Source organism: Emydura macquarii, unplaced genomic scaffold, assembly GCF_026122565.2.
Source record: "Emydura macquarii macquarii isolate MOO-44397 ecotype Brisbane River unplaced genomic scaffold, CSIRO-AGI_Emac_v2 contig_3390, whole genome shotgun sequence".
NCBI classification, from domain to species: domain Eukaryota; kingdom Metazoa; phylum Chordata; order Testudines; family Chelidae; genus Emydura; species Emydura macquarii.
In genome coordinates, this window is record NW_027133527.1 from 2,835,945 (window position 1) to 2,849,025 (window position 13,081).

General features: G+C 53.9%; 2 protein-coding genes across 2 annotated transcripts in view; one reads left to right on the forward strand and one right to left on the reverse strand.

Annotated features, from left to right (window-relative positions):
- SLC5A10 (solute carrier family 5 member 10) overlaps nucleotides 1–13,081 on the forward strand; it is a 76,714-nt gene that overhangs the window by 29,788 nt on the left and 33,845 nt on the right. The gene's annotated exons all lie outside the window — the stretch shown is intronic.
- Nucleotides 1–13,081, reverse strand: part of FAM83G (family with sequence similarity 83 member G) — a 31,761-nt gene that overhangs the window by 7,657 nt on the left and 11,023 nt on the right. Inside the window, exons 2-4 of the mRNA XM_067534360.1 lie at nucleotides 11,313–11,480; nucleotides 3,600–3,724; nucleotides 1,534–3,028 (exon numbers count right to left, since the gene is read on the reverse strand). Coding sequence (XP_067390461.1) covers nucleotides 1,534–3,028; nucleotides 3,600–3,724; nucleotides 11,313–11,480 — 1,788 coding nt within the window. The remainder of the gene's footprint in view (nucleotides 1–1,533; nucleotides 3,029–3,599; nucleotides 3,725–11,312; nucleotides 11,481–13,081) is intronic.

The following is a 13,081-nucleotide window of genomic DNA, read 5'->3' on the forward strand; positions in this document are numbered from 1 at the left end:
AGAGATTATTAAGACTGGGTCTTTTCAGCTTGGGAAAGAGACGACTAACAGGGGATATGGCAGAGGTCTATAAAATCATGACTGGTGTGGAGAAGGTAAATAAGGAAGTGTTATTTACTCCTCCTCATAACACAAAAACTAGGGGTCACCAAAGGAAACTAATAGGCAGCAGGTTTAAAACAAACAAAAGGAAGTATTTCTTCACACAACGCACAGTCAACCTGTGGAACTCCTTGCCAGAGGATGCTGTGAAGGCCAAGACTATAATGGGGTTCAAAAAAGAACTAGATAATTTCATGGAGGATAGGTCCATCAATGGCTATTAGCCAGGATGGGCAGGGATTGCTGTTTGCCAGAGGCTGTGAATGGCTGTGGGATGGATCATTTGATGATTGCCCTGTTCTGTTCATTCCCTCTGAAGCACCTGGCATTGGCTGCTGTTGGAAGACAGGGTACTGGGCTAGATGGACCATTGAGCTGACCCAGTCTGGCTGTTCTTGACTATGCAGAGTGAGTAGCCTGGCACACGCAGGCCTGAAAAGTGCTGACTGCGGACTGTTGCAATGTTCTCCCGGAGACGCCACCGCCCCTGTTTCATTGCACTGTCGCTGTGCACCTCTGAATCACTGCATGCCTAAATGCTTTTCTCTTTGATGGTAATTGTTTTTTAATCAGGAGCTAAACAATAGGCCTGTGCGGGACACGCCTATCTGTGCCACCCTGGCCCCCCCTGGGCTTCACGCCACTGCTCTCGTGTTTGGTGCTGAAAGGGCCTTTGCTGAAGGCTGAAAATACAGCTCGGTGAAAAGAGTTTCACGAGGGGGGCGTCGTGCTTTGGCGCTGCTCCCAGGAGGCCCTCAGCCCCCCTCTCCTGGGCTACGTCTACCCGGCCGCTGGAGACGTGACGGCCCATTCGGGTAGACGTACGCGCCCTCGCTTTGATCGAGGTAGCATGCTACGAAGAGCAGCGCGGCAGCGGCGTGGGTGGCGGGATGAGCTCGTCCCCCAAGTACGTACCTAGGATCCCAGGGGGGATCATATGCGGGGCAAGGAGCTCATTCCACTGCAGCGACACCGCTGTGTTTAGCATGCCAACTGGATCAAAGCTGGCGTACGTCTGTCCGTCCGTCCCCGCTGGGAATGACCCCTCCGGCTCCGGTGCATTGCACCCGTGCCCTCCTGAGGCTCTCTCTTCTAGTGGCATTTCCCCTTACGCTCTCTGAGATCCCACACTGAGGTCACCAGCCTGCTGGCCAAAGGTGCCTGCGCGTGACTCCCCCCACCCCCCAGTGGACGCTAGCTACTGAACCGGCGTGACGTTCCCACCGTTGCGAAAGAGTGGGGTGTCTATCACAGCATCCACAGCCCCCGGGATAATGGAGGGAAGCCAGGAATGGCCCTGCAGTCTTGCTGGCCCCGTGATCCTGCGTGTTGGAATCCCATCTCACGCCAGGGGTGACAGTGCAGAGGGCAGCTAGGTTACAGGGCAGGAAAACAAAGCAAAGCGCGGCCTGAAACGACAAGCAGTCCTACCTGCACGGCCTTGCTACCCTGTGTGCCGTTTCCATCCAGTGCAGCCGGCGGGCTACTGCCCGTTCTCAACACACACCTAATCTCCTCGGTCGCGTCGTTCCGCCTCTTGAGCACGGCCTCCGAGATCACGTTTTGCAGCTGCGGCAGGCTCTCCAGGGGGCTGACGTAGGTGCCCCTGCTGATGTGGGGGTCGCTCATTTTCCTTTGCAAGTGCTGGCCCCCCCCGTTGGGGATGAGCTCGGAGTTGGTTCTCCGGAGCAGCCCGAAGCGACCCCTCACCTCGAAGAACTCGTCCGAGATGGAGGAGGCGTCGGAGCGATGGTAGCTGTGGGCAGCAGAACTGCCAGAATAGCTCTCCTGATCGCTGAGAGTCAAATAGTCCTCTTCCTCTTTGTCTTCCTCCCCTTCCAGCCCGTTCAGGGGACACACGGCTGCCGTGCCCTGGCCTTCCTGGGGGACAGCCGCCTGCCTGCTCAGCTGGTGTTTGCCAGCCGCCGCTTGAGCTTGGGTGAGGTTTTCCTCCGGCCCACGATCTGCATTCGTTTCCTCTGGCTCCTGGTGCTTTTGCTGCTTCTCGGCGTCCCCTAGCAGGGCAACTCTGTCCTTGCAGAATGCGCGGGTTTTGGAGAGAAAGTCCATGACGTCAACTGTTCTTGGTCTTGGCACTGGGGGTTTGACGTCCCCCTGGTGTGTCTCTGGGGCCGTGGGCTGCTTCAGGTGCTGACTTACAGCCAGGACAGCGAAAGCGCCGCCTTTCTTTTCTTTCCCAGGACTCCTTGCTATGGGGCTTTCTACAGGCTTGGGAGCCTCCTCGGTTGGGATAGGAGGGGCCTCTCTTTGCTCCCGGCTGTCGAGAACGGGCTTTTGGCTCCTCCTGGCTTCCAGCTCCAGGTTCTTGAGCATTTGCTTGTGCTGGACCGTGGCCTGGGACACATCACAGACCTTGATGCGGCTCATTTGGGACAGCTTGATATCCTTTATATTGGGGTCAATGATGTTGATGTAGCCCAAGACTTCACTTCCAGGCTCTGGGTCCGGCTCGACCCAAGTGGGCAGATAGTCAAACATGTTGGCTTTCTCCAAGTTGAGGAGGCCGGGGTGGATGGGCGGGGCGAGGTCGGCCAGGTCGTTTGGCCGCTCGGCACTGGGGCCCTCGGGAATGGCCTTGCTTTTGCTGTCCATCTTCACGTTTCTGCCGGCACCCGCCTTCTTCTCGGACGACACCTTGCTGATCTGGTCCGCGCTCTTGGCCTTCACCAGGGCGTATTTTGGGTTAATCAACTTCTTCACCACTGCGTTGGCCGTGGTCACGGGTATCGTGGAGGGCAGAGTGAACGGCTCGGGTTCTGGCTCCTCGTCCATGGGGATGGACTTCAGGCTGAGCCCCCGGGACATGAGATACAGCTCCTGGAACTGCTTGTCGAATGCTTCCACCACCTGGCCGGAGAGGACCGAGATGACATTCCGGTCGGTCCTGGCTGCAGACCAGGTGAAACTGGAATGGAAACCAACCAGAAAGAAGCTGAGTGCACGGCAGAAAATGGGAGGGTCGCCCACCGCCTGGTTCTCCTGCTCGCTATCATGCTATGGAGATGTGAATAACCCAGCCCTGGGACTTGGCTCTCTGGGGCTGCCTAGCTGAATTCATAAAGTGCCGCCTTCCATTACAAGTACCAGGGCTTTATGTGCCTCTCAGGCTGGTCACTTCCTCCTAATTTAGCAGGAGCAGCAGGCTTATCTCAAGGCAAATTTGGGGGGGGGGGTGAGAGGTCAGGATTGCTGGGTATCGGGGAGCAGGTCGGGTTCTCTGGGTATCGGGGGCTTGCAGGTCAGGATCGGGGTGCAGTAGCAGAGCTCTGCATGCATATTTCAGCTTCAAGACCCAGCTGCGTAATGCCTGATTCTACCCATTGCTCCTACTCTATGCTATTATGAGGATCAAAATTCACACCCCCTTAAAAATAAAATCCCAATCCGCCTGGTCCCCTGGTGGCCCAGCTCAGGCCAACCCAGTCCCGCCTGCGATTCAAGCGTGGGAATGGGTGAGAGAGCCGTGTCTGGATTACCTGTAGGAACCGCATATAGCCCGGTCACCATCCACGAACATGAACTTCTGGGCTAAGACACCTTTGAACTTCGTGGCCGAACGTGTGAAGAATTCTGTTCCCCCAGTGGTGCGAACTCTGAGATTCTGCAAAACAAAAGCAAGGCAGCAGGTGGGAGAGAGGCCTCGGGCTGGACAAAGAGAAGGTGGTGCTGTAAGATGCTTATGGCCTGCCTGTACGACCTCTTGTTTAGGGCTGGAATCTGGGGTCTCTCCCTGTTCATTTGCTCTTTTTTTTTTTTTAACAATTCCTTTTCCATTTGCTGCCCCCTCTTTTGGGCAGCGTGGGCTTGATTCTGCTCTCAGTGGCGCTGTTATAAATCCGGATGATCTCTGCTGAATTCAACAGCGGTACTCCGGTTTCACACCACCGTCACTGGCGCTGAATTTGACCCCTTGCCTCAGTAAAACTGCACAGCACTTATCTTCAGATCTCCGCCTAGACACTGATTAATCTCTGCAAGAGGGCTAAAGCCTGGTTTGCACATAAAAACGTAGATCAGTTTAGCTGCATCGCTCAGGCGTGTGAAAAAGTCACGTCTCTGAGCCCGGCTTTTAAACCAAACTAATCCCTGGGATAGATGCTGTTTGTCACCTAGATACCACTGCTCAGGGAGGTGGCTTTACCCATGCTGACGGCAACCCCCTTCCATCGATGTAGGAAGTGACTATGGTATGGCACTGAGACAGCATAACTGCGGAGCTGCAGTGGCATCTGTCTGTAGACACGGCCCAAGTGTTATCCTCAGTGTGCTGAGAAGGGAACCGAGACGCAAGCAGCTCATCTGGGACTTGAGTTCAGGAGTTTGCTGCTTCCCCAAAATGTCTGACCTGGTTTCGTGCAGATTTTCTACCTTCTGGGGCTTGCTGCTGTGATTACACTGAATTATGGATGGTAAAGGCGTGATACCTGATCACACCGCGTGCTTCAAAACGTTAAATCGGTTACTCAAAAGCTCAATACTCGTAGAGTTTGTAAAGATCTTTTAAAATAGTAAAAAGAAAACAAAGCGTCGGGTTGCTCTAAACCGTCCTCTGTTTTGAGGCAATTTTAAGAAGGCCATCCTGTACCATAGCTCCCTGCAACTCATTAGCCAAGCAGTGGTTTCACAGCACGGGGCGGTTGTAGCTCTGGAAGTTGCTGGCTTTGTTTTGGGTATGGACAGCTGTCGGTGACAGGTGGATTTTCACCTTCCCCCAAACTTCTTACACGGCTATTTCTTGGGGGCCATAATCTCACTTGGGTTGGGGCTGTTGCGTAACAACCTCCAGCAGCGGATCTCTTGATCTGTCAGTGGGAAATGAAGCCAGGACTTTCACCACCAAAAGCCTGCACCCCTACCGCTTGAACTACGGGAACCAGTGGCTCTGGCAGCTGTGAAAAAATAGCAAGTTGGTAGTTGGGCCAGCCACTAAAGGGAGACAGTCACATGTACTACATGAGCCGGTCTTATTTTCCTTTTAGCTTTTCTCTCTCTCCTCTAAGGGGATGACACCATTTTGTACCTGCTCACGATGGGATCTCTGAGCTCTGACACCCTGCCCGCTGTCTAGGGATCCCACTGGGCTAATTGGGAGGGGGGAGGGGGCTAGAGCATGGAACATGCTTCCCTCTGGAATCTGCTCTGCTCCGCCCCTTCCCACGTTTACCTGTAATATCGTGGCCGCACCGGAGCTCAGAGCCCCGTTGCACTAGGTGCGGAACAGCCGCACAGTGAGTGACCGCCTCTGATCTGAAGAGCTTGCAGTTTAGCTCAGTGAGACACACAAAGTCTGGGCAGGGATACAGAGGACCAGAGACGGGCCCAAGGCTACCACCAGGCCACACAGCCTATAGAAAGCCTGCCTGCTTTTAAAAGCCCCTAAAACATCTTGCTAGAAGTGGTTTTACCCTGGCACAATGTTCTTTTCTCTCCCCTCCTCTCTCTTCCTTCCCTCACCTGTTTGAATGGAGCCTCTTCTCTGCTCTCACTCATCAGGGCTCTGATCCAGCAAGGCATTTAAGCACGTGCTTGACATTAAGCCTGTGTGCGGTCCTTCTGAAGGCCACAGTGCTTTGCCGGATCAGGGCCCTGAATCTGAAGAAGGTGGGTTTTAGTCGCTGTCTCTCTGTTTGAACCGGGCTGCACGGGTCCCAGTGAGCTTGGGGAAGGTGGCATTTTCTAAATAAAACCATTGTTGTTCGGTGGATGCCAATCAATGCCTTTATGGCCACAGTTGCCTGGGGATTTTATATACAAAAGTCCAGACATTCCCAGGAGCCAGGGTCCTCTGCTGCAGCTAGGACTCGGCCGGACTGTGCCAAAAGCAGTCTGATGAGGTTCAACAAGGACAAGTGCAGAGTCCTGCACTTAGGATGGAAGAATGCCATGCACTGCTACAGACTGGGGACTGACAGGCTAGGCAGCAGTTCTGCAGAAAAGAACCTGGGGGTTACAGTGGACAAGAAGCTGGATGTGAGTCAGCAGTGTGCCCTTATTGCTAAGAAGGCTAACAGCATATTGGGCTGTATTAGTAGAAGCATTGCCAGCAGATCGAGGGAAGTGATCATTCCCCTCTATTTGGCATTGGTGAGGCCCCATTTGGAGTATTGTGTCCAGTTTTGGGCCCCCCACTACAGGAAGGATGTGGACAAATTGGAAAGAGTCCGGCGGAGGGCAAGGAAAATGATTAGGGAGTTAGGGCACATGACTTATGAGGAGAGGCTGAGGGAACTGGGCTTGTATAGTCTGCAGAAGAGAAGAATGAGGGAGGATTTGATAGCAGCCTTTAACTACCTGAAAGGGGGTTCCAGGGAGGATGGAGCTGGGCTGTTCTCAGTGGTGGCAGATGACAGAACAAGGAGCAATGGTCTCAAGTTGTAGAGGGGGAGGTCTAGGCTGGACATTAGGAAAAACCTTTTCCCTAGGCGGGTGGTGAAGCACTGGAATGGGTTACCTAGGGAGGTGGTGGAATCTCCATCCTTAGAGGTTTTTAAGGCCCGGCTTGACAAAGCCCTGGCTGGGATGTTTTAGTTGGGGTTGGTCCTGCTTTGAGCAGGGGGTTGGACTAGATACCTCCTGGGGTCCCTTTGAACCCTGATACTTTATGTTTCTATGTGCCCGTGTGTTAAAGGGTATTTGATTCTGACACTTTTTGTACCAAGTATTATCCATTTTCATGGCCTGGCGCTGGCCAGGTCCTGGGATGGGGTCGGCCTTGGGTGATCTGCAAATGCCTGTATCCTGGAACAGCCATTTGGAGAGCGTTCCAGTCCAGCTTGAAATAACGGGCAGCCAATTAACATGAGGTGAGAACTCTAGTGTAGACCGACCCATCAGGGACACCGAGACGATCCCTTTGTAATGTGCTTTGAGATCCCTGCATGGAAATCTCTTTAGACGCAGCACCTTGTTGTTGAAGGGCCATGCCATATACATTTCCACACCCAGGAAAACAAGCTCGAGGCTGACCTCATTCCGTCACCAGCTTCAATGCATCCGTGTTAACCTAATATCCTTTACCAGCGCATTAATCCAGCTCCTCCGTCCAGGCCAACCCTTTTCACAAATCCACAAAGGGCCATGCAAAACACCCAGGTCTCAAGGTATGTTTCAATCTCCCTCCTCCCTACTCTCAAAGCAGCTGCTGCTTTACGTAAGATCTGTTGATTTAATCTCCGATAGGAAGAAAACAAAAGCCGCCGCACACAAAGATGAATGACTGATCAGAAAACACAATAGCCTCTTCTCCCCGATGCTGAATCACTCTGCAAACACGCAGTTGTTGCTTAACAAGCTGCCTGGGGTTTCCCAAGCCTATGCAGCAATTACCAAGTGCATCGAACTTGCTTCTTAGACCCTGAAATAACAATTTACCTTTCTCTAGCTCCTTTTATCCTGCACGAACCATCTCAAAGCACTTTCCAAATAGCGTCTCAGGTGGGCTGGTCTGTTTTGCACCATGCACCATGCTTTGCACCATGCTGGCGATTGGCTTCCTCCCATGGGTCCGCCGTCTACATTGCACTGGGGAGCCAGCCTCCTAGCCCAGGCAGACAGGCTCGTGTTAGCAAGGCTTGGGCTAGTGTGTGGAAAAAGAGCAACATGGATGCTGCGGCGCTGATGGAGACTCGGGTGGCTAGCTCATGGCCACAGTTGCCTGGGGATTTTATATACAAAAGTCCAGACATTCCCAGGAGCGAGGGTCCTATGCTGCAGCGAGGTCTCGGCCGGATTGTGCCAAAAGCAGCCCGATGAGGTTCAACCAAAGGTGGGGGCAGCCATCTGCAGCCTTCTCTTCTGTGGACTGGGTGGGCTTGCGATCCTGACCTGCAACGCCCACATTGCTGTTTGCAGTGCACTAGCTCGCATCCTGCCAGTGTGAGGCTGTTCACCAGCGTGGGAGGCTCAGTACCAGCAGCAGTGTGGACATGTCCAGGGAGAGTCGGGGAGAATCACACCTGGACTTTATCTCCAGAGATTTGCCGGTGCACGCCTGCTATTCTGGTACTGGCCCCGTCCCCGAACGCAGCTCTGCCATGCACTGAGTCCTGAGCTACATTACCCCTGGCTATTAGCCTGGATCTTTCCACAGCTGAAGATGAGTGTTCATCTCGGTGCTCTCTCCTTGACATTTAAAAGTCACACAGCCCACGAGAGGCGTGGAAATCAGATCCACATGCAGCACCACTCCGCGAATGAGATGGGGAGGAGAAAACCAGGCCCCCGGTTGGATGCTGTTTCCTACCGACGTCTTCGCTTTCCTTTCTCTGTGTGTGCATATCTATCGGGGCGGACGCTGTCCCTATGACAGGTCTAGAGGTGGGAGGCTCACGGGTGCTCTAAGGGGAGCCAGTGCTGTGTTTACACTTACTGTGGACGAATTCGGTGCCCTTTTAGGGCAAAGAACTCTCCATTCTGAGCGGCTGGAGTCACGCGGCTGCATTCCATAAGGGAGACATCCGCTCTGCCAAGCAAGCAAGGGGCAGAGCGGCTTATGGCCTAGAGAGAGTGGTTAAAGTACAGCCAGGAGAATCAGGCATCAGCAGCCGGCCTAAAAGCGAAAGCAGGAGATTCCCAGGGTATGTCTGCCTCAGGAAGTCGAGATAACAGCGACACGCTCAGCTGCGGCGTGGCTGAGGCTCTGCCGTGAGGCTTTTGATCATTGTTCTGGAAGTAGGTAGGGCCAAAGGCGTGCCTGGCTGGCTTTTGTCCCTTCTGGGAACCCCTCCCATCCGCCCTTTGCGTTCACACAACGCCTGCCCTGTCGGATGGGTTTATGCAATCAGTGAGCGTTGGCTGTGTGGTCCAAGCCTCTGCCAGTTGCACTAGCGTGAATTTTCCGACTTGCCAAAATACACAGATCCCTGACCTGGAACATTCTTGGATATTTTCCAGACAAGAGCCTGCCAAACAGGGCTAGATACTGTGGGAGCAGGTGAAGAACTAGGCGGAGAGCACAAAACCCACTGCGATGCCCTGTGCCCAGTTCGTTTGTAGATCAGAGACCATCATGGTGCTGTCCGGCCGGGAGAACCTGATCCCTGCCCCCACAAGCTAAATGGACATGGCAATGCAGCGCCGAGACCACAGACATGAAGGTTTATCTCCCGTAAACAATTCCCAGCCACTGCACAGGCCCTGGACACACTGGCGCACCTGGATCCTCCTCCTTCTCTGCGTGGCTCATGAGTGTTGTAATACTTTAGTCTGTCTGGGTTTGGGGGCTTTCTGGTGGGTTACACTGAGGTGGGTGGGGGGCTTAGTGTCCCTAATATATAGGAGGTCAGACAAGAGGAGTTGCTGATCCGGTCTGGCTTTAAACTCTGTGATTCTATGAGGATCCAACTTGCTATTGGTCCAGTTAAAAACAAAAAAACAAAAAACCCTAGTTGTGATCATTTTTCTTTAGCTGAAAGGGCAGGGGCTTGTGCTGGGAGGGACTGCATTCTAGCCTCTTGGGTCTATGCGGCAGATCTATTTATCACGGAGGCAGCCAGGAGATCCTGTGATGCCCGGGCCTGGTTATAGTATGTCTCTCTCCTGTTAAAATAAGAGGGCAGGACGAGGACATCCAAGCCGAGTTGCTCATTGCGTCCCTGCCTGAGCATCCTGGGTGAACGCAGCCGGTGCTGGCAGATTCATTCCTCTGTTACCCTCGCTCCATGGTGCAGCACCTGGCCGGAGTCACAGCCCCCCGCGCACACATTTCACCAGCACCCAGATCAGCTCCTCCCCTGCACCTCCGAAACCTCTGCACTCTAGAGAGGCAGCCGGCCAATGGAGTCCGGCCTTCCAGACGTCCCTTTTACCCCAGGCAGACAGAGCCAGGCGGGTCAGGGGCTGAAAGCCAAGCAGCAATATCGGCCATTTCCCAGACAGGTCAGCTCAAGGAGGCAGATATGTGAAGCCCTATGTGACAATATCCTGGCTAGGGCATCAGCCGATCCGTCTAGCTCCTTCCCTCCAGTCCAACCCTCTTTTTATTTCAATCCAGGTCTGGTCCCAGCCGCACCTCGCCGGATGATCTCGGTCTGAACATCAGCTCAGGCCTTGTCTGCAGGAGAACGCGCCCCTGATTTAACGAGACTGCTGGCACCCCCTTTTGTGGATGCTCCGAAAGCGAAATGAGAGCGGGGCCCTGGTTTAATGACAACAACTAGCTCTGATCAGGAGATCTCCAAGCACTCTGTGAAGGAGGCCAGCCTTGTTATCCCCTGTTTTACGGCTGGGGAAACGGAGGCACATTGCTGGGTGGCGACTTGCCCCAGGGCAGAGCTGGGGCTGGAGTCAAGGACTCCTGACGCTAAGTGCAGCGTCCTAGCCAGTAGGCCCCACTGCCTGGCTTAGCCAACTCGCCCCTTCATTTTCTACATATACTCCCTCCCCCTGGTGGAGCCCTGGAGGGGGTGGCAGGATGCTTGCTGGAGATCTGCACCCCATTTGTGCCCGAAAGGGAAGCTGTGCCTCAGACGTGCTTGGGGGGGACCATGTGCCCCCGCGTGCCTGCAACGTGCCCCGTGCTGGGAGGTGGATCTCTGGGTTAAGTCCCTCTGGACAAAAGGAGGAAGCGCTTTCCGTCTAGCTGACCTCTCCCCCGTCGAATCAACGCAGCGCTCTGAGAGTCAGCCAGGCGACGCAGAGACTCACCGTCAGCTCGTCTGAATTGAAAGGATCATTACAGGCACCGCAGAGCGCCGTGGTTTGTAAACGGGGTGCACATACCAGCCTTCCCGCGAGCTGCGATGGTCTCACCCGCTGCCGAGCAGCCTGAGTTAGTCAGCTGTGGGCCCCGGTGGTTTTAGATGTGGCGTCCCTCTTTCAGGGTGTTAGCATGTGGGCGTGAGGCCAGAGGGTGAGAGAAACGTGCGGTCTGGGGCGTGTCCTATTAGTAAAGCTGCGCTCTGCTGCGATTCGGTGACGCTGCTTTGAGGATGCCCAGTGCAGTAGGCCTGATTGTCCCGCACCTCGCGCTGTGCCTCACGCCACCCAGACGGGGCCACGCGGGACGTCCCCTTTCCTGCATTTGCTGTGCAGGGAGGTAACCCAGGCCCCGGGGGAGGAGGGGAGGCAGAGGAGAATCAAGCCCAATTTTCTAGCCTACCTCCCAGTTCACTAACCCTGCTTGCTGAGGGAAGATGTTTAACCTATAACCACCGGCTGCCCGGCGCCCTGCCCTCTGTGCGCCATCTTACCTTCAGGTGGCCGGGGTGCATCTGTGCTCGCTCGCACATCTGAAGGAAGTATTTCACATTGGTCTCATCCACAATGATGTAGACGCCGACTTTCCGCTTGAAGCCCGCCTCCAGGAGGTCCTTGAAGATGTCGACGTCGGTGAACATGTCCATGACCACGGCAATTACCTGAGGAGAGAGGGGACGAAGCAGAAGAGAGAGTTCAAACGCTATGGACAGGCGATAGTGCCTTGAGGAATTTCACTGACTGACCCCTGCTATTCTGCCTTGACTGGGGGGCTGAAATTGTTATAGCCTCCACAAGCCCCACTGTGACAAACTCAGCCTTCTCTGCCCACTGGGGCAAGACCCGTTCCGGGAAATGTTTACCCGTCTTCAATGTAGTTGTACCTGTGCCATCAGAGCGTTTCTAGCCCTCCATAGTTGTGAGATTTCAGGCCTTCCAACCCTGGCACTCTGATGACCGCATTGCTTTTCCCACCACGGCAGTTCTTACATGATTTTATCCGCCTCTTGGCTTGAACCTAGCTATGTAGAATTCAGTTGGCAGCCGGCAATCCCAGCGTTCCAATGAGATCCGGCATTAATCACCAGCGCTAGTGGACTGGGAAGCAGCGCTTGCTCAACGCACGTTGGAACAGAAGTTGGAATTGAAGCAAGACGGTCATCAGGGTGAAGTGAATTTAAATGCCAATTTCTTCTGATCTGCCTGGGATTCAAACAGAGGGTGCCTTTCCCGGGCATGGAGCTGCCATTGGAGCAGGTCCCAAGACCAGCAACACAAACTCACATAAACAAAGCAGTGGACACACACCAGTTCAGGGCTCCGATCCTGCTGGTGCTTAGGCACAAGAACCTTTACTCAGGGAAGCCGTCTCAGAGAAGTCAATGGAGCTACCGCTGGGTGCGTGTCTCTGCAAGAGCTGGGTCTTACTCAACTCTGCAAAATCGTACTGTGCCTTGAAAATTCAGCCCCCTGCTGTGATCGCTCTGTAACGGAGCCGTGGGTAGCCCACTGGGGAGTGTGTGTTTTGGGTCTCCCTGCCAATATAGGATACGGGCCAGTCACAGCACCCAGCTACTGAGCCTTGACTCTTTAGTTCAAGATGTATCAGCTTCTGCTTTTAGCACTGGAGCGGCCCGGTGTGTTGGCCAGGGAAGGTAGCCTTCACACATGCTCTGCGGAGGGCTGAGACAAGAAGCTGGGACTAGAACTTGGGTCCCCAAAACACAAGAGTCATTGCGTGATGCTTTATAAACATTAATTAAGCCCTGTGAGGTAGGTGGTGTTAGCCCCATTTTACTGATTGGCAAACTGAGGCACAGAGGGTGGAGTCCTGGCTTTATTGACTTCACTGACTTCAAATGAGCCAGGATTTCTTCCAGACTGTTTACACTGGGTGACCAGTCATCCCAATAATATCAGGCTCATCCCAATATTAGGGGGTTCTGGCTTATGTATGCAACTATACAGCCCCTGCCGAAGAAAGGTGTCCCGATTTTTCACACTTGCTATCTGGTCACCCTTTGTTTACGTGACTTGCCCAAAGTCATAAGGATGAGTCAGGAGGAGAACCCAGGAGTCCTGACTCCCGTTCCCTACACTAAGTACTAGACAGCCTTCTTTTCTAATAGTGGAATGGCGGGTGAGTCGCCGTGAGAAGCCCGGGTAGTTCATTTCTTTGGGAAAAGCTACATTTCCTTGTGGGAAAGGGACAGGATCTACTTAAAAATCGCACTTCTGTCTGCAGATGCTCCCAGAAACTTCC